Source organism: Sminthopsis crassicaudata, chromosome 5 (assembly GCF_048593235.1).
Source record: "Sminthopsis crassicaudata isolate SCR6 chromosome 5, ASM4859323v1, whole genome shotgun sequence".
Classification (NCBI taxonomy): Eukaryota; Metazoa; Chordata; class Mammalia; order Dasyuromorphia; family Dasyuridae; genus Sminthopsis; species Sminthopsis crassicaudata.
Genome location: NC_133621.1, coordinates 243149790 through 243176171, shown reverse-complemented (window position 1 = coordinate 243176171; position 26382 = coordinate 243149790). Strand labels below are relative to the sequence as shown.

The 26382-nt window shown below is 37.8% G+C and overlaps 2 protein-coding genes across 10 annotated transcripts in view; both read left to right on the top strand.

Moving 5' to 3' along the window:
- The window catches only part of RAPGEF3 (Rap guanine nucleotide exchange factor 3), a 30462-nt gene extending 7173 nt beyond the window's left edge, over positions 1-23289 (top strand). For 3 of the 8 annotated variants that reach the window (XM_074270688.1, XM_074270686.1, XM_074270682.1), the window contains 26 exons: positions 14-67; positions 177-283; positions 496-617; positions 834-999; positions 1316-1400; positions 2285-2345; positions 2513-2589; positions 2797-2943; positions 3444-3556; positions 3999-4087; positions 4508-4586; positions 4940-5090; positions 5179-5261; positions 5688-5727; positions 7626-7707; positions 11407-11553; positions 12151-12266; positions 12601-12726; positions 12875-13056; positions 13317-13407; positions 13565-13615; positions 14910-14997; positions 15183-15247; positions 19367-19421; positions 20075-20146; positions 20414-23289. In XM_074270688.1, coding sequence (XP_074126789.1) covers positions 14-67; positions 177-283; positions 496-617; positions 834-999; positions 1316-1400; positions 2285-2345; positions 2513-2589; positions 2797-2943; positions 3444-3556; positions 3999-4087; positions 4508-4586; positions 4940-5090; positions 5179-5261; positions 5688-5727; positions 7626-7707; positions 11407-11553; positions 12151-12266; positions 12601-12726; positions 12875-13056; positions 13317-13407; positions 13565-13615; positions 14910-14997; positions 15183-15247; positions 19367-19421; positions 20075-20146; positions 20414-20532 — 2568 coding nt within the window. In that variant the 3' untranslated portion in view covers positions 20533-23289. Of the gene's footprint in view, positions 1-13; positions 68-176; positions 284-495; positions 618-833; positions 1000-1315; positions 1401-2284; positions 2346-2512; positions 2590-2796; positions 2944-3443; positions 3557-3998; positions 4088-4507; positions 4587-4932; positions 5091-5178; positions 5262-5687; positions 5728-7625; positions 7708-11406; positions 11554-12150; positions 12267-12600; positions 12727-12874; positions 13057-13316; positions 13408-13564; positions 13616-14909; positions 14998-15122; positions 15248-19366; positions 19422-20074; positions 20147-20413 lie in introns of those variants that run through there. The other 5 variants (XM_074270684.1, XM_074270683.1, XR_012482609.1 and 2 more) reach the window with 5 other exon arrangements.
- The window catches only part of ENDOU (endonuclease, poly(U) specific), a 28018-nt gene continuing 22181 nt past the window's right edge, over positions 20546-26382 (top strand). For both annotated transcript variants that reach the window (XM_074270693.1, XM_074270694.1), the window contains exon 1: positions 20546-21209. In XM_074270693.1, the coding sequence (XP_074126794.1) occupies positions 21203-21209 (7 nt within the window). In that variant the 5' untranslated portion in view covers positions 20546-21202. The remainder of the gene's footprint in view (positions 21210-26382) is intronic.

The window sequence follows — 26382 nt, the reverse complement described above, 5'->3', positions numbered from 1 at the left end:
TCCTTCTGTACAGACACCACTTACTAATAGTAACGAGACCCTGGACTTTCATGTGAGCCTGGAACAGGTATTTACTGGGCTTAGGTATAAAGCCAAGGCAAGGACTCATGGTGAGGAAGGAGGGAATTAAAGTGTTCTTTAATTGTGAGTTTCTTCTCTTTCCAATCACAATCCAGGCTACTTCAGAGCACGTGCTTAGGGCTGGGAAGCTGCTGCATAGGCATCTTCTGGCTACCTTTCCTACCCTCATACGGGATCGGAAATATCACCTCAGATTGTATCGGTGGGTGGATACCTTCCCTCTCTCCTTGTCTCTCCTCTTCTTTGCTCTTTGGGGAATAGGAAAGGCAAAATCTGAGACCTAGTCTTGCTTCCCGTCGTAGAATTGGATAAGGAGTGGGAGAAGTATGGTCTGTCTTATAAAAACAAATCTATTGTTCCCAAATTCTGCTCAGTGCCCCCAGGCCACTAAACAGTTGTGCTTCTGTTTCCCAGGCAATGCTGCTCTGGGAAAGAGCTGGTTGATGGAGTCTTGGCCTTAGGGCTTGGAGTTCAGTCCCGAAATCAGGCTTTGGGCATCTGTCAAGTTCTCCTGAATGAGGGAGCCCTTTGCCATGGTAAGCATAGGCATTAATTAGGTATGTTGGGTTTTTCCAAAAGGTATTAGGAATATTAGATGAGCATCAGGCTTATACAAATAGATATTTGGAGCAGGGAGCTATGGTTTTTGGCCAGTGGTATAGAATTGGAGGTTGGCACATTCATTTCCCAAACTCTCATTAAATCCTCACTTTCTTTGCTCCTTTCTTCTATGTTTGGTCTTTGCCCCACAGTGAAACATGAGTGGGCCTTCCATGACCGAGATACTCATTTCTATCGATTCTCTGGACCAGAGATAGACCCAGATAACATTCAAGAAATGGAGGAGCTGGCTGAGGCTATGACACTGCTCTCTCAGCGAGGACCTGATGCTCTGCTCACTGTGGCGCTGCGTAAGCCGTGAGTCACAAGCCATTTATTCAGAAGTAAAACCAAGATCCCCTGAAGCTCTGATACATACTAATACCCATACTTCATGTTCCCCCCTATAGTAGGATTCTTCCCTTCTTCCTATGGAAGGAAGGTATAGTGGATAAAAAGAACCAAGCCAGAAGGCAAGAGACCTGGAGTCTAGTACAAATTGTAACACTTAACAGTTGGATACTTCTTTCTGGGTCTTAGTTTCCTGATATGTAAAATTAGGGTCCCAAGGGTCCTGTCTAGGTCTAACATTAGAAGTAAAACTCTCTCTCATGTTACTTCTTTCTGCCTATAGCCCCGGGCAGCGCACAGAGGAAGAGCTAGACCTAATCTTTGAGGAGCTGCTCCATATCAAGGCCGTGGCTCATCTGTCCAACTCGGTCAGTTATTCTCCAAAACATCATTCTGGCCCCACTCTTTTCTAGGATATAACTTTTATCATTGATCTTCTTTGTTGTTGTTGACTCTTTTTAAAAAATTGTCATATATTTCCTTTTCTCCTACTTCATTCTCTCCCTTCAGAAAATTAAGAAGAAAAATAAAATTTTTATAACAAATATTCATAGTCAGGAAAAACCCATTCCCAAAATGGCCATATCCAAAGTGTGCTTCTTATTCTTCATATTTAATCTATAAGTTTTCTGTCAGAAGGTGGAATAATCTCTCTGTCATCATGGGCCCTTTGGAATAATGGTTGATCATTTATTGATCAGAGTTCTTAAGTCTTTTAATGTTGCTTTTATGATGTTATTATTTTAGTATAAATTATTCTCTTGGTTTTGCTCACTTCACTCTGCATCTGCTCATAAAAATCTTGCTAAGCTTTTCTGAAACTGTCCCTTTCATCATTTCTTACAACAGAATAATATTCCATGATGTGCATTCATTCAGCCATTCCCTAATTGTCATGCATCCCCTTAGTTTCCACACTGTAGCTGCTATAAATATTTTAAACTTATAGGATCTTTTCCATTTTGTTTGATCTTTGGGGGCTATAAGCTTAGCAATGGCACCATTGTGTTAAAAGGTATTTAAAGTATCTTTTGAAGTAATTCTAGTAAATTTTTTTTTCAGAGAGAACCCTTCAGATCTATATCTACTATGCTAGGTCCTTCATCCCTCTGTTGTCCCTTTCTCCCCAGACTTGCCTGCTTCTTGTCACAAGATATGTGAATTGCTTTTGACTAATCTAGTCCCTGAACCATAAATTAGCCTCCCAATTCTTGGCTTCTTGCTGACTACCCCCTTATCTTATTTCTTACAGGTAAAGAAGGAGTTGGCTGCTGTGTTGTTGTTTGAGCCAAGCAGCAAAGCAGGCACTGTGTGTGAGTTGGGGCTAATATTTGTGGGGGGCAGGGAAGGAGACGTAACAAAGTGGGAACCTGTGGAACTGAGCTTCAGAGCATGGGACTTTTGATCCAGAGATAACAAAGCATCTGGTCAGTGGTGATGGAGTTGGGGCTGGGCTCTATCTAATCTTTCCTTTTCTCAGTGTTCAGCCAAGGAGATAAGGGGACCTCTTGGTACATTATCTGGAAGGGATCTGTTAATGTGGTGACCCATGGCAAGGTGTGTTTTTCTTTTGTCCTTCCTATATAACTCTTGCATTCTCCTTTCTACCTGTGAGGACTCTATTGTCTTTTTGGTACCCCTTTTCTCTGTGGGCAATGCTTGGGTTAGGCCCCAAGGCTTTTAGTTCATTTTCTGATATGTGTAGATAGGGACTGGGTATAAATGAGAAGAGAAAAATTATTATCTGATGGAACTGATTGCTAGGGCCTGGTGACAACCCTGCATGAAGGAGATGACTTTGGACAGCTAGCTTTGGTGAATGACTCGCCCCGAGCAGCCACCATCATTCTTCGTGAAGATAACTGTCAGTTTTTGCGGGTGGATAAACAAGATTTCAACCGTATCATCAAGGTTAGTCAAGCTTGGGAAAACCTGGATGCACAGGGAGGGTAGAAGGAAATAGGAGGATCAGAGCTGGGCTGAGATTGGTATCAAGATGAGATAGGAAAATTGAAGGCAAACTAGGGTTGGGAAACTAAAGGTCAGAGACTTGAAATTTCAGAGTAGAGATGGGAAATTTGAAGGAGACTAGGGTGAAAGGAAAAGAGGAATAGGGGATTATGAATAAGGTAAATTTTAGCTTTATATATGGGATAAATATAAGAATTGGAAGGAAAGGATTGAAATGGAAGTGGGGCAGAAAAGATGATAGGAAAAGAAAAACTATATCTAGATGGGAGTAAGGGAGCTGAAAGAACCTAGTGATTCTGGGTGAGCCTGGGATATTGAGCAAAAGGGAGAGAAGAGCTGAAGATAGACTAAGTTTAGAAGTAGTGGGTAAGAAGTCCAGGAGTGGTTCAGGAGAGGTCAAGGTCACTGCTAAATAGTCATCTGATTGACTTGGCACCCAGGATGTGGAGGCAAATACAATGCGTTTGGAAGAACATGGAAAAGTAGTCCTGGTGCTGGAGAGGACTTCTCAGAGCAATGGCCCTGACTGTTCCCTGAATCCAGGCAGGAACCGGTAACATGTCCACTCTTAATTCTATTCCCCAAATTCCTCTCTACTCATTTCACTATACCCATACCGCCCCCACTTCCCCATCCCTATTTTCAATTTCTCAGTGATTTCCCCTTCCTTGTTGAGCCTCTTCCTACCTGTGGCAATACAGAAGAGAAAATAGAGCTCTTCAGAGAACCTCTATGTGTATATAGTCATATATATACTATTTATTATAGTAGTACTCCTAAGTGTTGGTTTTTACTTCTGAAAACTGCTCTATGTAACAGAATTGTAGGAGTAAATGTTGGCAAGATTTTGGTCACATCAGGCTAGAGCTGCCTATTTATGTCATCTTAACTTACTCTTGAGCTCTTTGCCCTGGAAAAGGGTGCCTGACAAGGGGTATCAAGTATATTTGGAGGCATTGTGGACATAGGAATGTATATTGAGCTGGTTCTCTTAGGTACACAGTGATGTCGGGCACTCCAGAAAAAATCTTGGAACTGCTGCTGGAGGCTGTGCGGCCAGACTCAAGTGCCCATGATCCCACAGGTACAGAACTGAGGTTGGGGAGCCTGGCAAGGCAAGGCTACCTTTCCCCACTGCACCTGAGTACCGTAGTGAACACTGCTCCCTTTAGGCATTACGGCCAGAACTTTTTAATCCCATATTCCCTTGGTTGGGACAAGTATTGTAGATGCCCTGGGTATTTATGAATAATTTAAAGTAAGAGGAGACCCTAGGGCAGAGGTTCTTAACTTGGGGTCTGTGAAAAAAAAAATTGTTACTTTGTAATCCTATGAGTTTTGTTCATTTAAAAACATTATTCTGAGAAGAGGTGCATAGACTTTGCTAGACTGCCAAAGGGGTCCATTATACAGCAAAAGTTAAGGGCTATTCCTCTGGGACTATGATACTGCTGCTTCTGTAACCTGGTGCTTTTTTTCCTCCTTCTCTTTACAAACCTTGCAGAGACTTTCCTGGGTGACTTTCTCTTGACCCACAGTGTCTTCATGCCTAGTGCCCATCTCTGTGCTGCTCTCCTGCATCAATATCCTTCAAGCTTGATGGGAAACATAGTATAATAGAAAGAGTTAAGTAAGCTACCTAGGTGAGAAAAGTGAGATTTATGAACTAAATGAACTCTAAGGTGCTTTCTAGCAGTGGCTATCTAGATTTATTAATGATTACTTATAGATAACATTTATGCTAGTAAGGTAGTAGAGGTTGGGATATGGTGTGAGGGAGCAGAGAAAATATTTATCATTCAGTGAGTACATGGTAAGCACTTTCTGTAGGATGAATCAAGGGCCCAAGCACAGATTTGTTTTTTCCTGGAGGTATGCCTCAAACCTGCTGGACAGTATCCACTTTGTACCATGACTTTCTTTGACCAGTTACCACCTTCCATGCGGAGCCAGCTGGTGGCACTGAGCAAGAACATGGCATTTATATCTGTAACAAGCGGCAGAAGATCCTAAGGCTGGTCAGCCAATGGGTGACCCTGTATGGCCCCCTGCTCCACATAGACCCGGTAGCCCCAAGCTTCCTGCAGGTAACAAGGAAAATCATCTGCAATAACCTCAGGTTGGATAGAATCATGAACAGGGACTCCATATTCAGTTATCTTGTTGTTCTTCTAGAAACTCTCAGAACTGGTGAACAGGGATACTCAGCTCATCAGCCTGCTAAGGGAGCAGGGACCAGAGAGGAGGCGGCACTATGGGTGAGTAATATTTTCAGGAACTGACTAGTTTGCTTGCTAGTTTACTCATTAACTCTCTAGGAGGAGAAGCTGAAGTTTGGGGAGGGAAAAGGACTTACAGTCATCTCTAAACTTGAATGGGAGCTCTCTGTCTAGATTTTTTGCTTTCCTGCCCTAATCGCTCTAAGGATTTATTGCCTGTAATACCATTATTTCCATTCTAAATTTGAAAAATCCAGGCCAATAAGCAGGCAGGCTAACTGGGTGCTTGTTGGAAATGGAATTTAAGAAATCAGGACTAGATCCTCTGGCCTCTGTCCCTAGTCTTTTTGTGATGATGTCAAGGCAGTTAAGTAATACCTTGGAAGGTGACTCTCTCTGGCAGGTGCTTCCTGTTCATCCCCTTCCTAATCCCTCAATTTTACATTCTTCTCATTTGCTCTACAGGTTAGAAAATGGCGGTGGAAATATGTCACCACAATTAAAGGTACTGAATACTCTCTGTATTTTCTCCCTGGCTCCATAGAGTTCTTCCTGATTTATAGGGTTGTGCTACTCTTTCTTATCCCTTCCCATAAAAGGCTCTGATAGCTTAGGTTCTGCACATAGAAGTCTTGATATTTCCCTCTTATCACTTATTAGCTCACAAACTTCAGACATTAAGACCCTCATAGTCTTATATACATATCAAAGATTCTTATAGATATAGACTTGTTAGTCAAACAGTAAACATTTACTAAGTGCCTGCTGTAAGGAGCTAGGCATTATAGGAGATATGAAAAAGAATAAGCTATTACTATTCTCAAGAGTTTATAATCCTAAGACAAGATATATATAGTGAAAAATTAATAATGAATACAAGGATTGTTTAGTTCTTTACTTTTGTATCCCCAGAAATTAATAAAATGCCTAGCCTCTAGTAGATGTTTATTGATATATTGGTTGATTTATACCAGTCCTATCAAATCAGTGGTGCAAATAGTAGGTGTTATGCAGGTTCACAGAAGGGAGAAACCATTTCTGATTTAATGGAGAAGGTGAGAGTTGAACTGGGCCTTGAATATGACTGTGGTGATGAGTAAGAAATGTTTTAGAAGTTGGAAAAGTATTCCAGACTGACTGGAGCCCACGGTTCATATAGAAGAAGAGAAAGCAGAGGAAATTAACCTGGAAAAAGTGATTTGGAGGCCTAATTATAAAAGAGTTTGGGGTGCTCTCCTAGAGGCAGCATTTTCCCATGGCATTGCTCACTTGCATTCTCTGCCTCTCCCTTAACTTTTTCCTTCCCTCTTACTCCTCCCCCCCTGTCTCTCTCTCTCTCTCTCTCCCTCTTTCTCTCCCCTTCCCTCCTTCCCTCCCTTTCTCTCCCTCTCCCTCTCTCTCTCTCCCTCTCTCTTTCTCTCCTTCTCTTTTTCTCTGTCTCTCTCTCACACATAAATGTGACATATGAAAATTGTGTTTTGGGAAGATTCTTTTGGCACTGATGTGTAGGAAGAGATTATAAATTTAAAGAGACCAGTCAGGAGAAGATTGGAAACTGGGATAGAAGAGACAAATATAAGAGATATTTTGAATAAAGAGTCAGCAGGACCTGGTGGCTGGTTATGATGGTCAAAAGAGGAAGGTGCTTCTTTAAGTATTTAGGAGCATAGAGATGATATTTGGAGCCATTCAAACATATGAGACCTCTGAAAGAAAAGAACAGATAATTGATGTTTGAAGAATGCTTACCTTTAGGGAGCAGAAAGAAAAGAATCGACAAAAAAAAAAAAAAAAAAAAAAAAAAACCCCAGATCAATGCGTTGTTGAAGAGAGGAAAAAGCATTGAGGAGGAGGTGGTCAATTATGTCAAATGCTACAAGGTTAATAAGATTAAGGATTGAGAAAAGGCATTGATACTTATTATCTTGAGTCATTGATGATCTCTGAAAGAATACTTCATAGACTGGTAGAAACAAGGTAAATTGCATGAGTTAAGGAGGTGTGGGCTAAGAGATAGTTCTACTGCTAATGAAAGAAAGATGAGAGCTCAAGCAAATATGATTTTAATATATGGAAGAAATATGTTCGTTTGAGGACAAAATGGGGAAGAATCATGTAAATTCACTGGCATACAAATCTCCTTCCTTGTTTACTTTGCTGTTCAGGCCCCCTTTTCTCACTGGGACCATTGCTTCCTGAGGATGTGTGTGGAATGGGGCAAAGGTGATGGAGATATGGGCAGGAGCTATTTTTTGAGCTGGGCGAACATCATACTCTATTCTCTGACATGCCCAGAAAGTGGGATCTCCTATCAGCGCTCCTTTAAGCTATTTTAATATTTATGTTCCTCCTCCAAGGATTTTTTAGTCTTATCTTCAACCAGGCTGTTTATCTTTCATTTAGGATCGAACAATTCCCATCTGGTTCCCAAGCTATGATGATCACTTCCTCAGCAACAGATATGCTATCCAAGCTCTGGACAAAGGTTGGTGGTGTTACCTGAATTTCTGATCTCTCTTTTACTCTCAGTTTCTATAACTAGTCTTATGCTATTCTCTGGGCACCTCTTTATTTCTCCCTCTGTCTTCCAAAAAAAATTTTTTTTTTGGGGGGGGGACATTTCATTTATTTATTTATCTCCAAAAAATAAATCTTTGTATAAAAGCCTTTGGGACTCACTAGTGAGATTTCAAAGTATACAGATAATTAAAATACTTAAACTTACTTGGAAATATTAGTAAGATCAGAAAAACAATTCTGTCTTCCAAATTGAAGTCTTTTTCCTATAGAGCTTGCAATTCTTCTTTTTTAATTTAAATAATTTTTATTAAGAATTTGATAATCCTTATTATATATAATAAATAGAAAAGGGGAATTATGTATAAAACCATGAGTCTCAATTATATGTACTTTTGAAGTTTTTAAAAAATTATAATAAATCTAACACAATAATTCCAATACTATCCTGATGATCTGCATAATATCTCTTTCTGACATTATTTCTACTATCTTCTGTATGCTTTATAAGTATTTCATTAATATTTTTCCTTTCCTTTATTCCTAATCAAATTAAAAAATAAATTCCTTTTCTCCTGACAATTAAGCATAGTCAATGAACAGAAATTTCACATACTGACCTTGTGAGAAAATAGAGGTCTCATTCTGTATTTCTAGTCTATCAGCTTTCTAACATAGCCTCTCCTTATAAGGTGGGACATGTGATTGGTGATTACATTGATCATTATTCTTAAGTCTTTCAAAGTTGTTTTCCTTTACATTTTAGTTATTGTTGTCAATCATTTTCCTGATTTTCCATTAGTTCCCTGAATCTATCTCTTTCCTCATTTTTGATAGCTCAGTAACATGCATTAGATTTATATATCACAATTTGCTTATTTTTTTCCAGTTCTTCACTACAATGAAAAATGCTGTTACAAAATAAAAAGACTGAACATTTTAGTGACTTTATAGTCCCAACTGATTTTCTAAAATAGTTGGTTCACATTCCACCTCCATCAATAGTTGATTAGTGTGTCTGCTCTTTTATATCTTCTCCAACAATTATCACTTCCATTTTGTTGTCCGTGCCAATCTAAGTGAGTCTAAGATGGAACCTCAAGAGTTGTTTTATTTTTTATTTATTTTATATTTGTGTTTTTATTATATTACATTTACTCTCTATTATATAGTATTTTATATGGCTGATGATAAGCTTGCCTTTCTTCTTTTGAGATTTGTCTTTTCAAATTCTTTGGCTTTGCTAAAATTACTTGTTGTTTTCTATAATTTGTTATTTGACTCACAAATTATGGAGGATTAAATTATTTAGCCTTTACTTACATCTGAATTCTTTTTTAAAAATATCCTTTATTGATCTTAATTTTTATTGCATTATAGCCAATAAATTACATATTTACTAAATTTTTTTAAAGTTTTTAATCCCCTCATAAAGAAGTTAACAATCACTTGGACCAAATCTGGCCACTAGCTTTTGTATGATTTATGAGCTTGGAATGGTTTTTACATTTTAAGAAAAGTTTGTATTTTAAAATATAAAAACTATTCTTAGTTTATAGATAACAAAGGCCATAGTTTACTGCCCTTGCTTAGCATATTCCCAATTTTTGTAAAGGTGATAAGTGTAGCTGAGAAATCTGTACATTCTATTCTATTTCCATTCTGTAATCACTAGCAATCTGTCATATCTTTTCTAAAATTTTGTTAAGTCCTTAACTATGTTTTTAATTTTCAAATATTTATCTTGTTCTGAAAAAGGCACATTGGGTACCCTAACTATTATAGTTTTGCTGTCAGTTTCTACTTGTACTTCAGTGAACTTTCCCTTATATACTTATATGCTATACCATTGTATTATGTTTAAACAAGTGTTTGTTGATGTCTTTTTACATCACTATAATCTCCCACTTTTTTTCCTTTCCCAGAGAGCCAACCCATATGAAAATAACATTTTTAAGAAAAAAGAGAAAAAGGTGAAAAATTATCATAACTGATCAATATATCCATAAGTCTGAAAATGTGCAACATATGACCCTTGTAGATCTTCTACCTCTGCAAAGTGGAGGTAGTGGGGGCACTGTGAAAGTGTTTTCTCATATCTTTTCTTTCAAACTCTACTTAATATTTTACAACATTTACTTTTACTTTTTTTCTCCAATTACCCTGTTGTAGTTATTGGATATATTATCTTCTTAGTTTGGCTTCACACAATTCATTTAGATCTTTACAAGCTTCTCATTTATGATTTTTTACAGCACTATTAGATACATGAACCACAATTTGTTTAGGTATTCCCCAAATCAATAGGCCTCTATTTTGTTTCCAATCATTTTGCTTTTACCAAAAGTGCTGCAGTAAATATTTTGGTGTATATGAGAGTATTCTGCCCATCAGTGGCTTCCTGGGTTGTCTAATCTTAAATCATGGAATCTTTGAGTCACTTTTAATCACTTTTTTGTGTGCATTCTACACAGTCATCTTTGATTTGATTCATTCTTGCCTATGATTATTCATAGTTTTCCATTCTTATGAAGGATTCATATCCTTTGAACTCTTATCTACTGAGGAAAGGCTTTTAGTTATATACATCTATAATGTGTGTATACAAACACATATTATGTACATGTGTGTGTATATATGTGTATGTATTGCATATTGGATACCAAATTCTTCTCAGGGAAATTTTCCCCAATTCACTCCCTTTTCTTCTTATTCTAGTCATATTAACTTTGCACAGAAACTTTTCTTTTTCATATATTCAAACCTATCTCTTTTATCTTCTGCAATTATTTCTGTCTTTTGTTTGTTAAGTATATATCTCCTTAAAATGTTGTTTCTACATGTAACTAAGGAAAATTAAGAAAAAAGAATACATCTCCTTTCCTTGGCTGTGAAAAATATTTGACTTTACTCTGATATTTCTCATTGTCTCGTGGAGTCATTGAAATGTGATTATATAATTCTCTTTTTCAGTGAATCCTATACTTGACTAAGGTTTTCTGCATCATATTTTAAGTTATTTCTTCTTATAATTTTTTTCTTTCATAACCTTTATTTCAATTTTAATCTTATTTTTAATCTTTTCCTTTATTTCTGCTAACCATTCCTATAGTTCTTGAAGCCAAACCTCCTTTTAAAAAAATTTCTGTGGCTCTGTTTATTATTATTGTTGAAGAGTTATATATAATCCATTATAGATTATCTCTTGGGTTTTTTCCTTTGTACACGGTACTTTTTCAGTATGTTAAGCATTTTCTATTGTTTTGGGGTTTTTTTCTCGGGTTTTTCTGTGCTCATAGATTTCAGGTATATTTTCTATGGATTCACTGGATTCTCTAATATAAATTCTTCCTTAGTGCCCACTGTCTTTTTGTCTGAAATTCTGATGTCATGGAGGAGCTTATTTCTATTATTTTTCCTTTTTTTTTTTTTTTTTTTTTGAGGGAGTAGGATATAATCTATATAGCCCTAATTACATTGCAGCTAACTGCTAGGTAGGAGAGGATTTACATCTAAAAGCACTCTTCATTCTCCCTTTAGAGAAGTAATACACTTTTTCTCTTAGCTATAGTTATCAGACAGAGTAGTAGGTAGCTTTTTCTTACTGTTTCTCATTTAAGAAAAAGGGGTATTAACCTACTGATTTATGCTTCCTCTTTTCCTCTAGTCCCCTATGACATCTGCCGACCAGACCACTCAGTCCTTACACTGCATCTACCAGTAACAGCTTCTGTGAGAGAAGTGATGAACACACTGGCACAGGAGGATGGTTGGACACAAGGCCAGGTGCTGGTGAAGGTCACCTCTTCAGGCGGTAAATTGGACATCCTCCCTAAGCAAGAATTTTCCAGATTGATCTACTCCCAGACTCTCTGAAATCAGGAATAAAGTGAGGGTTGCTAAGTGTACCAAGAGTCCTTGACACCATAGGAAACTGCTCATTAGTGAGTCAATCAACAAGCTTGGATGTAATTGTTAAAGCTTCAGCATGACCAGGGTAGCAGGGCCTTCTCACAGGTATTCTTGGGTAAACAGGAGGCGAGACAGAATGAAAGGATTCAGGATTGGAAATCCCAGTGTTTCCCCTTCAGATTTTAAGCTGAAAGCTCTTGGGTGGCTTCTTAAAGATTGCAGTGATGTCTGCAGTCTAAAAAATTGTTCCCTTTTGCTTCATTTTACCTCTCTTAGCCATTTAGGATGGAGGTAAGGATTGTGGGGAACGAGGCAGAGTTAGAATAATAGTCCCCACTTAGAGCAATAGTCAATGTTCCCTTCTCCCTTTATTTGGGAGCAAAGATACCCTCACTTTTCATGGAGAAGCATTATTCCTTCCTGGCCACTTAAGTAAATTGAGCTATGTATCTCAATTTTCCTGAACCCTTCATCTCCTTGTTATTTCCCAACATCTTAGCCATAGCTTCTCCCACAGACACCATTAGTCTACAACCAGATGCCCGTGGTGTGGCAACATCTCTGAAACTCAACGAACGGCTCTTCATTGTTAACCCACAGGAAATGCACAAGCTGGTAAGGATCTTGGCAGAAAGCCAGGTTAGGGACTGGAGACTTAATTTTAAATAGGGTTCTGTAATGAGGAACTGTGAATTAAATACCTGAGGGAAAAAGAGAGCCACATATAAACCTTCCTGGGAAATATCTCAGCTCTTCCTTTTTATCTTTTCAGTTATTTCCAACATATCAAGACAACCCTTACTACTCCCAATAATGCTCTTGTCTCAACCCCTAGCAACCCCATTTTTGTCCCATTCTCCCCTCCCAACACACACAATTTACAGTTCCCCTTTGCTCGCTCTCTTTCTGAATTTTGCTGTCACCTCCATTATTTTTTTCCTACCTGCAGACTCCACACCCAGATCAGCTTGGGCCCAATGTAGGTTCAGCTGAGATGTTAGACTTAGTGAGTGCCAAGGACCTGGCCAACCAGCTGACTGAACATGACTGGAACCTCTTTAAGAGCATCCACCAGGTATGAGGGAGACTTTAGCTAGGTGGTATGGATGTGGGAGAGGAGAACACCTGGGGATAGGATGGGGAACTTGGTGAAGCTGATAGAATGGACAAGGACTGGAGTCCAGTTTGGCACACCTTAACTCTCCCTTCCCCCAACCCCTGAGGTGGAGTTGATCCACTATGTGCTGGGACCACAGCAACTCCGAAATGCCACCACTGCCAACCTGGAGCGCTTCATGCGGCGTTTCAATGAACTACAGTACTGGGTGGCCACAGAGCTGTGCTTATGTCCTGTACCTGGTCTTCGGACTCAGTTGCTCCGAAAGTTCATCAAGCTGGCTTCTCAGTGAGTTGGAAGATTGTGGATCATGGATGCCAATTTTTGGACTGGGACTAGAGATCTGGGATAGTTATTTCCAATCTCCATCTTCCTTGATCTCATTCCTGTATCTAATGCCTGTTTCTTTCACCATCATCTTCCTGTTGTTCTTAACCCCAAGTGGAAAGATACACCTCTCTACCAGTCTAATCTAGTTTAGTTTCTTTCCTTGTTCCATGTATTATGCTAGCTAATCTGTGACTGTGACTCTGGTTGCTTTTTCTTAGTCTCAAAGAACAGAAGAACCTCAACTCTTTCTTTGCCATCATGTTTGGTCTCAGCAATTCTGCCATCAGCCGTCTTGCTCTTACCTGGGAGGTAGGTCCCTCCTTTGGGTCAAGGTAGAAGATAAAAAGCCCAGGACCTTGTCTTAAAAATAGGCCAAATCCTATTTCCTGGGAAGGGCACAGTTTCTATGTTAAGAAGACTCATCAGACAATCCTCAGTTCTGTCTTTTTGTCTCCAACTCTCTTAGCGGCTGCCCCACAAAGTTCGGAAACTATATTCTGCACTTGAACAGCTCCTGGTGAGTTTGTTGCCTCTGCTGGCCAACTCCCTGCTTTTTTTATGAATTGTGGAAGAAATGTTTCTACTTTCAGCATCATTATGTACATTCAGGCAGGGTTAGAGGCACTAGATACATACAGTCATAAGTTTTGGGATGGCAACAGAATATGTTGGTTTTATGATATGCATTGTGCAGTGTTGTGTCATTTTATCTTATGATATGGTATACCTTGTAATTTTGTGATATGTGATATATTTTGAGATATATCAATGAGATATATATGAGAATGTCTTGAGGTAAACATCCCTGTGGTCTGAGGGAGCAAAGAGAGGGCTTAAGCAAAAAATTATCTTAGATTATTGACTAAAAATTCTGGCAGATGTCTGGACACAAAATACAAGGCTCATCAACAGCAAAGTCAGACAGTGAGCATGGGGAACCTGTGGGTCAGATGAGATCCAAGAAAAAAGGGGGTTTTGAAACCACAACCATTTTCCTAGAGATTCCTGAGAGTTAGGGAATTCAAAGCAATTCATCAACTATTTATTTAGTACTGAAGGTACTAAACTAAAAACAAGAGTCTCTGTAGGAATTTTTACTCAATGGTAATATGTGAGGGGAAATGTTAATAAACATAAAATAATGATAAAGTAATTCCAATTCCAGAATTGATTAGTAAAGGAGAAAATTAAGGAAATCTGAAAGGAAAATGATTACTCCATTTTGGATTTTGTGAAAGAGAGGAAAAGGAAAAGTAGAGCAGTATCAAAGGGTTCAAGAAAAGTATAAGCCAGATCCAGTAGATTAAAGTTCTAGAGAGAAAGTCAAGCCTAAAGAAATAGGAAGCTCTCAAAAATAAAATTCTGAAAACTTATAGATAAGAGTTTGATGGGGAAGCACAGGGAGCTCATCAACTAACAGTTTAAAAAATTAAAACCATGTAGAGAGCAAGAGCAAGTTACAGAAATAGAATCAGAAATTTGAAGTTGGTTGATATTGTTTAGCAGTGGTTCCATGCAGAGGAACTATAACTACTCCAATCCTTGGAACTGTCAAGAAGAAACCATCCTCAGGAATTTGTAAACTCTCAGATTTTTTCCTCTATCCCTCTTTTCCCTGAGCAATAACTTTTATCTCTAAAAAGGCTATCTGATTCTATAATTTGGGTGAAGGTATCTGCTGGTTTTCAATATCTTCCAACAAAGTTAGTTATACAATGTTATATCATGTGGTGGTATACCACATAAAATGGTGGTAAAAATCTAAATGTGATGATATATGGAGTTATGCTTTTTGTGAACCTCCCTATCAGGACCCATCTTGGAATCATCGTGTGTATCGATTGGCACTTACCAAGCTGTCACCACCCATCATCCCCTTTATGCCCCTCCTCCTCAAAGGTAAATAGCATTGGGATCTAACTTTCCTTCAGTGGGAAGGGAGAGGGTAAAGAAGATGGTGGGAAATGGAAGTGGGAGGTAGGTTTGGGGAATTTCTTGTTTTTTTCTTTTTAATCTTTCCTGAGATAAACATAGGAGAACAAAATGTGTGGAACTTTTGAGTACTGATTTATAGCTCCCTGCAGACATGACCTTCATCCATGAGGGAAACCATACTCTGGTAGACAGTCTCATCAATTTTGAGAAGATGGTGAGTGTGGGAAATGGTTTTGGAGTTTGGGTTGAGATAGAAAAGAAACTCAGAAACCAGACATTAAAAATGAGAAAAGGCATGAACCAATTTTGTTTTTTTTTTTTTTTTTGTCATTAAGATACATTTTAATTAATTAATTTTTGTCTTAACCTATTAGCTATTTCCCCCAAACCCAGCCCTGGTTCAATTGAACCTAACTTCACGATAAAAACATTTAAGCAAAATTCAGGTCTAATTCAGTGAAGATGTTAAAACATGTTTTGAATTCTCTGAATTCCTCATATAATTTCTCACTGCACTACTACTGTTCCTTTAAAATATTTTCTTTATGCGTTTCTCTTTTTTCCGTTACTGTCAAGCAATCAACAAGTATATGAAGATACACAGACAAAAGTGAACCATCCCTGCCTTTAGAAAACTTATATTTTAGTGGTGAGACAAATGCAAATATGTATGTTGTCACAAGATAATCGTGGAGGGAAAGGTGCTAGCAATTGGGGAAAAGAGGAAAAGATCTTATAAAGAAGACACCTGAATTGAGTCAAAAGGAAACCAGAAATAGTAGATGTGAGGAAGGAGAGTATTAAAAGCTTGAGGGACCACCTTTATAAAAGTAAAGAGAAAAGAGATAGAATATCACTTATGAGAAATCTTGTGAAGGTAGAAATGACAAGATTTGGTGACTGATTTGGATGTGTGGGGTGAGTGAAAATGATGAGAAAGAGATTGATTCCAGGGCTGTAAATCTGGGTGATTGGAAGGATGATTATATATATATTTTATTATATTTTTTTATAATATTATCCCTTGTATTCATTTTTCCAAATTATCCCCCCCTTCCTCTATTCCCTCCCCCCGAAGACAGGCAATCCCATACATTTTACATGTGTTACAATATAACCTAGATACAATACATGTGTGTAAATACCATTTTCTTGTTGCACTAATAAGCATTAGATTCCGAAGGTACATGTAACCTGGGCAGACAGACATTAGTGCTAACAATTTACATTCACTTCCCAGTGTTCCTTCTCTGGGTAGGTATAGTTATTTCTGTCCATCATTGATCAACTGGAAGTGAGTTGGCTCTTCTTTATGTTGAAGATTTCCACTACCATCAGAATATAAAGGATGATTATATTAATCATTAATAAGGAAGTTTGGAAGAGGGGTGAGTTTGGAGGGAAAAGATAGAGAATTCTTTTTTTATTATGTTGAGTTTGGGATGACTACAAGACATCCCATTCAAAATGCACATTATAGGGGCAGCTAGGTGGTGCAGGAAATAGAGCACCAGCCTTTTATTCAGGAGGAACTGAGTTCAAATGTGACCTCAGACACTTAACACTCCCTAGCTGTGTGACCCTGGGCAAGTCACTTAACCCCAGCCTCAGGGAAAAAACAAAACAAAACAAAACAAAATGCACATTATATAATTAATGATGCAGTACTAGATCTATACCTTCCATTTAAACTCTATTTTATATGTTCAGTTATTTGTGTTGTTCTTTCTTGAAGTTTGAGTTTCTTGAGGACAGAAAGAAGAGTTATAGCTGATGGGAATAGTAAGATCAATTAAGAATTGTTTAAGGATGGGGGAATTTGGACGTGATTTTAGGTGGATGGGAAGGATCCAATAGATAGTATTATAGATTTAGAATCACCTTAATAATCGTCTTGTCTGTCCCATCATTTTACAGATGACGAAACCAAGACGCTAAAGGGAAAATTACTTGTCCAAAGTTAGAAAGCTACTAACTGTCAGTTTTGAACCCAAGCCTTTTTGATTCTAGGTCCAACACTTTATTCACTACATCAAGATGTCTTTCCTGAATAGGAAGTGTTAAGTAGGGGAGAGGGAAAGATAATAGTGGATGATAGCAATCTGCTGGAGAATGTAGAAGCAGATGAGATCAAAGATTGTTGGATGTTAGCTTTGGTGAGTAGAAAGATTACCTGTCTATAGGAAATTTAGTGTAATAAAAGAAATTGTAGGGATGGAGGGAGGGTGGTGGTCAAGGGATATGAGATTGAAAAAAAGAGAAAAGAGGGAACTCAGGGCTAATGGTCATGATTTTCTCAGCCTAATATTTGGAGCATTCCTAGTTGAGATTCTGAGAGGAGAGAGTACTTATTAATTTTGAGAAGAGAAAGTTTGGAGAAGTAAAAGATAGCCTTATTAAGAGCCCATGGGAAAGTACAAGAAGGAAACCAGAGTAGAAGTGATGACCTAAAGAGAATTTCAAAAGTATGTCCACAGTTAATGAGCTCATTGGAGGTTACATTGTGGATAGATTGGAAGAGGAATTGGAGGTGATGGTGCAGAAGAAGAATAGGTATAAGAGTAAGATTGGGGCAGCTAGGTGGTACAGTGGGTAGAGCACCTGCCCTGAAGTCAGGAGGACCTGAGTTCAAATTTGACTTCAAATACTTAACACTTCCTAGCTGTGTGACCCTGGGCAAGTCACTTAACCCCAATTGCCTCAGCAAAAAAGAAAAAAGAGAGTAAGCTATTAGAAGATTTTTAATTATAGTAGATTATGAATGGATAAAGAAATTTTGGATTTTTTGATTATGGAAGTAGAATATCTGTGAATGATGGCATACACGCAGCTACAATGTGTGTAGTTTAGGTGAAGTTAAAAAGTAAGACAAAAATTCAATAGGAATTACTGGCTAGGTATATTTTTGTAATGTCTTGTATTATATTTTCTATGAAGGCAAGAATTGGAATAAAGAAGGAGACAATGATTCAGGTACCAAGTGCATTGAGACAAGAGAGTGAATGTCCTAGGAGCTATTAGAAACCACTAGAATATGAATTGGGTAATGAATTTGGGTAGATATTTGGAAAGAGAGATGACAGAGTATTTGAGATAAAAGAATCTGAAATTAGCAAAGGGAATATTTTGACCTTTCCTCTGGAATTAGTAATTCTGTAGTATAAACAAAAGTATAATTAGCACTTACAAAGTTGCAATGTCATGAGGATTGGGGGTAGAGAAACAGCCAGGTTTTTCTGAATGCTAGAAGATAGAAAAAGCATGAGAGGAAGAGGAATAAAATGAAAGGGAAGGAGTTATTAATTTTGGAGTAGTAATTCCAAGAATTACTTGGATGGTAATCCAAATACAGAATGAGGGGCAGGCAGACATGGAATATGACATTGAAGGAGTAACACTGAGATACATTAGAATAAAAGTGGACACTAGAGGTTTAGGAGAGAACCCAGTTGCCAAAGACTCTCCCTTCTATAAACAGACTCTTCTTTTATAAAAGTATAGTCAAACAACAACAAAAAAAATCAACACACTGGCCATATCCTAAAATATATGATTCATTCTATGCCACTAATCTACCAACCCTCTTCCAAGAAGGTAAGAGATACATTTTACTACCTTCTCTCTGAAATCTTGATTGATTAGTATACTGATTAGAGTTCTGAAATCATTAAATATTATTTTCTTTATTATTGTAAATATTGTGCATAGTATTCTGATTGTGCTGATTTTATTTTGAATCATTTCATAACAAATCTTCCCAAGTTTCTCTGAATTCTTCATACTTGTCATTTCTAGGGCAATAATCACAATAATATATAATTGTGTATTTACATACCATTATTCTTTTGGCCATTTCCTAATTTCCAATTCTTTCCAAAACTTACTTTTAATTATATAAATACTTGAAGTTAATAAAGATCTGAGTTCAAGTCCTATGTCAGACACATAATGGCTCCATGCCCTATCACTTATCAGTTCATGCCCCATGCAACTCTTTCAGAGGATAATTTTCTGGAGCAAATGCCCATCTGCATTTGGTAAAATAAATTATGTACATCAGTGAAATCACTGATTAAAAAGTATGTGTGTATTAATTTTTATATACCTCCCTCAGTGCTATCTCTTTTCTCACCTTCCCTATTTCCCTAAGAGAATGTGCTCCAGTTTCTTCTGTCTTTCTTATCATAAGTAACCTAATATAGGAGATCTTCTTTCCAGGACACCCAAAAAATCTGACAGCAATTTAAATATTCCAGTTTCCCATCTAGGGATGGGGTTAGGTAGTTGAGTTGTTTAAGAGTCCCTTCCTTACTCCTGTTTTTATTGCTCTCAGCGTATGATGGCCAGAACTGTACGAATATTGCATCACTGTCGAAGCCATAGCTCTGGTAAGAAAAACTAGGACAGTTTCATCTTTTTTTCCCTTTCTCCCAATGTTAAGTGTCACAGAGGACTCTTACTTTGACTCAACTTAAGTATCTATATGGTGAGATCATGCAAAAGTAAGGGAACCCTTAATATATATGTATAGTTACCACCAGCTTACCACCAGGGATCTTTACTTTCAGCCTAAAAACCTCAAAAAACCAATTAAAATTTTCATATCCAACTGTTTTTCCATGATCTTTGAATTTAATTTTTTTTAATATCTTATAGCTATATTTCAATATAATTAGTTTCCTTCGTAATGCTATGTATTTCATTATATGTGTTTAAAAACATCATTTTGAGAAGGACTCTATAGGCTTCACTAGACTATCAGGGATCCAAGACATGAAAAAGGTTAAGAACCCCTGCTCTACTCCAAACCTCTTATTTTACATGTGGGGAAACTGAGGTCCAAGGTCAATAAGTAGTAAGTGTCAGAGATCTTCTGATTCTCTAACTAGTATTGTCCAATCCTTTTCAGTCCTCATCCTATCTTGGTGGTTAGGTTTTCTGTCCCTTATTCCAGCATTTTCCTTTGTCTGCCAATCCATTCTTATCAGGGATTCAATCATTGACATAATCTCCTTGACTCCTTGTTTTTATCTTTATCCAGTGCCTCTGTCACCCCTCAGAAGCCGAGTCTCCCACATACATGAGGATAGCCAGGCTGTGAAGATTTATACTTGTAAGATGATTGTGGGAATGTGAGGGATGAATCCATTTGAAGAGCAGGGAGATGGCTTGGAAATATGAGGGTAGATAGGATTCCAGAGACTTGAGGGAGAAGAAAAAAGAAATCTAATTTCTGGGGTGTTGGCTTTGGGGAGGAATTTGGATGAGACTGAGAGAAGCTATAAGGAAAATCTGAGTTTCAAAGGTAGTGGGGTAATCTAAAAAGACTGAAAAATATGATTTAATCCCATTGGCCTCTTGATCTGAATTTTTCCAACAGGTTCAGAACAATCCTTGAGTGCCCGAAATCTGGCCAGCGCCCGGGCATATATCCAGCAGCTGAAGGTTATTGACAACCAGCAAGAACTTTCTCGGCTTTCCAAAGACCTAGAGCCTTGATGGAGCCAATATGGCTTCCATAAATCCAGAGAGACATAGCTGACAAAAGTTGGAAGGATCCTTGGACCAATAGATCCAAGAGCTGGATGGATTCTTCACTGAGAGTATGAATTTGAGGAGTAATAGCATTTGAGGAAGAGATGGCATGGATCCAGTGAACCATCCAGTGATGACTGGCAACCAAGGAGAGAACTGACTTAACACTTAAAGCTCTGTGGAAAGGCCTGGAATAGTAGTGGGAAGGGCAGCAAACCTATGTTCAAGGGAAAGCTCTATACATCAGGTTTTTCTAAGTTCTTGGCTGTTGATCTTATCAACTGACTAACAGACCAGAATTGGGAAGCTTGACACAAGAAAGTTTTCCTGTAATTTGTTCCAATAGGGGCAAAGAGAAGAGGAAGAGAAGGAAAAAAAGAAAAGAATGATAGAGGGGACTGCTGAAACTGGGAAATTTTCTTGGAGGAACAGAGGTTCTGTTTCCTATATCCACTACTTTTCATACAATTGCTGTACAGAGGGCATCCCTGGGACTCCAGGTGATGCCCAGTGAATCAGCAAACAGTTGTATATCTGTCATGTTTAAGTCACTGTCCCTGTGAGCTGCAAGTACTGCTCAGAAGTCGAACAATTTCTGACTTCAAAAAGCTTATGGTACCAATGAAGAGACAAGATGTCAGGTTAGTCTTCATGTATAGGATACCTGTTTCTGAGGAGTCTTGCTATCCAAATAGGGAAAGGACAGGGGTGTGTGATGTAGGATATGTACAACTCACAGCATGAGTATAATTCTGTGTTTATTATAGATGAGTAATGCTTGGTTGAATGAGCCCCACAGCCTTGGTATCCTTGAGGCTGAGTCAGAAGAGATGGATTAGTTGTGGATTTCCAGAGTGCTTTTGGCCTTTGCTCTATTTTTTAAGAACAACTCCCTTGGCTTTGTCAACTATTGCATAGGATTGTTAGGACAGTGAATACCTCAGTACACAAAATTCAGTGCCAACTTTTTCTGCTCTTCCAAAAATATCTATTCTTCCACTGTTTTGGTTAATAGGTGTGCCTGACATAGTTCATCAGCTGTAGATTTACCCTTTCTCAAAGTGTCCAATGCCTAGGAGCTAGGTGAGGTGCTACTCAGCAGCTTCTAGTGATTTGATCTAAGGTAAGCAGAAACATTAGGAAGTGACTCTCATATATTTCTTCAATGACATTGGGCTAGAGCAGCTGAGGCAAAAAAGGAGGAAAAATGTTTGTGAATTCTGAAACAGGGTTTTAAAGGCCTAAAAGAGGAGCTAGAAATACTAAACCAAAATTCATCATTAGTGATCAGTTTTCCCACCAATAAGCCCCAATTATCAATGCCGAGCTGGCACTGAAGAGATTTCTGCATCTTCTTTGTCTTCCCCTATAACTATTTGCCATCCAAGGAACCGTTTGCTTTCCAGAAAGCCATTGTGTTTGGGTAGGATCATGCCCTTTGTTGCTGAATTTTGCAGTATTGGAGAAGGTCATAACACAGGATGGGATGCTAGAGAGTGCTTGGGCACTGGGCTAAAGGGCATTTTCCAACACTAAGTAGGGGGCAGCAATACAAGGGCTGAAGATAAGACCCCTGAAGATTAGAACTGATTAATAAGGAACATCAGTACTTGAAAGAGACAGCTTTGCTGTTCTTATTCTGTATACTATTCTTATACAGTAAGTGCTTGCAGAAATCTTTGACTCTTTATCCCTACTCCCTCTGGACACATTCTTTAAATGCTTGACTTTTCCCAACAGTATATACAGTAAAAATGGGCCCATGTGTGGAAAGAAGTTGATGCATAGTCTGGCTGTATCTGTGTGTGCATGTGTATGTGTGTGTTGAAAAGGGAATGAGGAGTATGTAACATGGACCACATGTGTCTTGAGGAAAGTTAAAGAATTGCCAATCTGCAGCCCTTTCCCTTGCCCTCCACTCCTCAAAATAGTCTAGTAGAAAGTATGCAGATTTGGAGTCAAACGACCTCAGTTCTATTCTCATTTTTGCCACTTACTCCTTGCATGGACCTGGGCTAGTCACAACCTCCCTAGGTCTCAGTTTCCTCATCTATACAGTAAGAAGTTTGACCAGATGACTTCTAAGATACCTTCCACCTATAAGTCTATGATAATATACTTCTGTTTCTCAGCCTTGAAACCCTTATGAATGGCCTGTTAGGTATGAGGCAGTCTAAATTAATTGTGGAGTGTTATAAGGAGGAGTCATGGTGTCCCCAGCAGGCTGAACAGGATCTGGTAGAAAAAGGCTAATAAGGTGGGGGAGTTAGAACTTCTGAGGTAATAGCAGTATACTTCTCTTCAGCTTGATCCTTCTTATACCATCTCCTCAACATACCATGGAGCTCTGTTTCCATATTTTTTCTGGGTCTTTATAATGAAAGGCATGGGAGTGAGGAAGAAAGAGAATAATACTTCTGTTCATACTTCTTTAATTTTTGATCAATTCTAGGTTCTTTCTGAGGGAGATTTTATTTTTATAATACATGTATAAATCTTTATAAAGTAATAAATTTATATTTACATAGTACATTTTACTTTTCAAAGTACTTTCAAATCCATTACCTCATTTTGTCTTTACAAGTTAAGGAGGGAGGGTGTTGTTATCTCCATTTTCCAGTTGAGGAAACTGAGGTTTAGTGACACACACTTGCCCAAGGACACAAAGACAGTTAGTAGTTGGTTATATGGATGAAATAAATGGCAACTCACCTGTTACAACCATGCCTCAACCAAGCTTGGTTCTTCTTTTGTTCTCCATAGATCTCTTTACACATCGTCGTTCTGATTTCACTATCATCTAGCAATGGGTTAATCTTTCCTCTTTTTTTTTTTTTCTGAGGCTGGGGTTAAGTGACTTGCCCGGGATCACACAGCTAGGTAGTGTTAAGTGTCTGAGACCTTGAACATGGGTCCTCCTGAATTCAAGGCTGGTGCTTTATCCACTGTGCCACCTAGCTGCCCCTGGGTTAATCTTTCTATATAATTTCAGAAAAGTTCTAGTCTCCCTGAAACTCCTTTAGTTGCTCCCCTGTTGTTTTGCCAGAGCCTTAGGCTTTAAATACCCAAACCTGGCTTTTCTGGTTATCTGTGGTATGAGATGTGAGACAACCTGGAGTTTCCTCATTGGAGAACCAAGACTCTCAACTTAGGGAAACTTTGTCCTGGACTGACCTGACCTGAGTGAGATATCCAAGATACCCAGTAGACACAGGAGACAGGACAACTATTACTAGCATAAAGCAAAATGGCCCTGGGAGCCCAGGATTGACTCAGCCCAGTTCTAAGAATATCTTCTCTCTCAACCTTAAGAGGCTTCTTAGAGAAGGTATCTTTATAGAAAAGAGACAAGGAGAGCTGTTGAGGTAGACATAATGGTTAGAGAGAAATACAGGTGTCAGAAAGGCATAATCACAATTCTTAGAAGAAGTAAGGACTAAGAATATTCTGTAGTTTTTTGAAGAGATGAGGGCTAGCAAGAAATTATATAGTTAGTATTTTGTCTCCAATATAAATATCTGAACAGTTCTGCAATATGGGAGATAGGAATCCTGGTTTCTTATCTTAGTATTACCTTGCTAAGTTGCATATCTTGTGAATGAGTTTGGGAGAATATTAGCCCAAATAGCATTCTGGATTATATGGCTACATTGGGGATTCCAATGATCTTGCACTCAGAGTTCATGTAGCAAGAGTGATTGTGTGTCACTTATGTGCTTACTGAACTTACTGAACCTACACAAACATCTATTTTATAAATTCTAGCCTCTTTGCCATTTAATCAAATAGTCTGTATCCTCAGCTCTTCTGTTTGTCAGATTGTTCCAAAATTTTTCTCAATGCTCTGGAGCAGTAGAAAAGACGACAAAGTGAGGAAGCATACTTTACTTGCTTTTGAACATCTCTTTGAATAGAAGCATGTGACAGAAAAATAGAATATCACAGCTGAGAGGTTTTAGAAATCATTAAGTTCTCCCCCTCAAAAAGAAAGAAATCATTCAATCCAATCACATTTTATATTTATGGAACTTGAGGTCCAGGGATATTAGCTCAATATTATTGAGAAACTTAGGACCAGAGTCAGCCCTGGAAATTGTTTCTTGATTCCCAGGTCAATGTTCTGTCCACTTACATGAAAATGCTTAAAGTAAGCTCAAGATCAGTCTTAATTGTAAGTAGAATAGAGCTGTCTACATGACTACATCTGAGGCATAAGAAGTCCCATACAGTATATTCCTTTTAAGACTCCAACCGACATCTGAAATTCCCATTCTTAGTCCTTTGCGATTAGGCATAGGCCTAATTAAATAATAAATGAACCATATTAAAATGCAAAGAAGCTAGTTACTTATCTAGATTAAACTACATTAACCCCTTGGCACAAATTAATTTATTAAATTAATTAGCCAATACTTTAAAAACTTGGAAATCGGTCTCAAGAGATAATAAATTCCCTTCCATTTCTAAATCTGTGATCCTAGGAATTATTTGGAGCAGATTAGACTGGAAGATTGATTCATATCATATATGTTATATAAACATATTAAATAAATATTTTCTATCATGTTTTATATAATATCATTTATATAGGAAATATTTTATATTTATATAGGAAAGATAAGTTTTAATGAGTCAAGGAAAAATTCAATACATGGAGTACTACCTTGAGAGATAAAGACTAGATTATGTACTTAATGAAAGGCCCTTCGATGGAAGAGAGCCAATTTATTCTATTCTGACAGCTTGAGGCCTCCAGGATCCCTAGACAGGAATCTCTGGTGACAGAGGAGGTCATACTAAGAGGTAATATTTGTATATTAGGAAGAGTACTGGGCTTGACTCAGAAGGTCTAACTTCAAATTCCAACTATCATTTTTTATTAGCTTTGTGATCCTCAACAAGTAACTTAATTGCTCATCTGTAAAATGGAGGTCATAATACTTGTACAACCTGATTTACAATGTTTTTAGAAGGAAAACACTTTGTAAACCTTAAAACTCTAAATATATTTGAGCCATTAGTTGTTATTAGTATCATCTTCTAATTATTATTGTTATTATAACCCTTAGCTCTAAAGTACCCTTCCATAGAGATAATGGATGTTGTTTTTGGATCTTTGGAAGGAATAAAAGCTTAAAATTTTATTGTCATCTAGAGAGAGCTAGAAAGTGAGGCACAGAAAAAAAGGACTAAGAGAATTCTTTCCTGGGGAAAAAAAAAAAGAAGTTTATTTTCCCAAAAGACTAAAGAAACATTTTGAGAGAAGATAGTTCAGTACTTATCCTGTGGAGAAGGTGTTCTGAGGAGAAAATCAGAGAAGAATTCTCCAGAGACTTTGATTGCCATCCTGAGAGAAACAATAGTGGAGATTTCAAGAATTGCTGAGGATACAGAAGCTATGGTGATTCTGGTTTTCATTGAGTCATTTAGTTAATAATTTCAATTTTAGCTAACCCCCTGAGATAGGAATTTGATACTGAGAGATAAATTTATGAGAAAAGAGATTTTTCTAGTTTATTTATGCACAAGGTTGAGAACTTCAGAGCCAATTGATTAATGAGACACTATTCTTTCCTAGTAATTTATGATAAAATATCAAAATATATCCTTTGCTTTAGAACCTGGCACAAAAGTTAATAAAACAATAAACCAGTAACAGGTGGAGAAGAGTGAAGGATGGTCTAGTTGTCAATTATTGCATTCACAGCCCAGATTTTCATCTAGAGATAATTTTTCCAGTTAAAGCAGCATGCCCTAGGAGGTTCGTTTTGTTTCTATCTGGAACGTCGTCTTCCCACAAAGGAAAGCAATGCT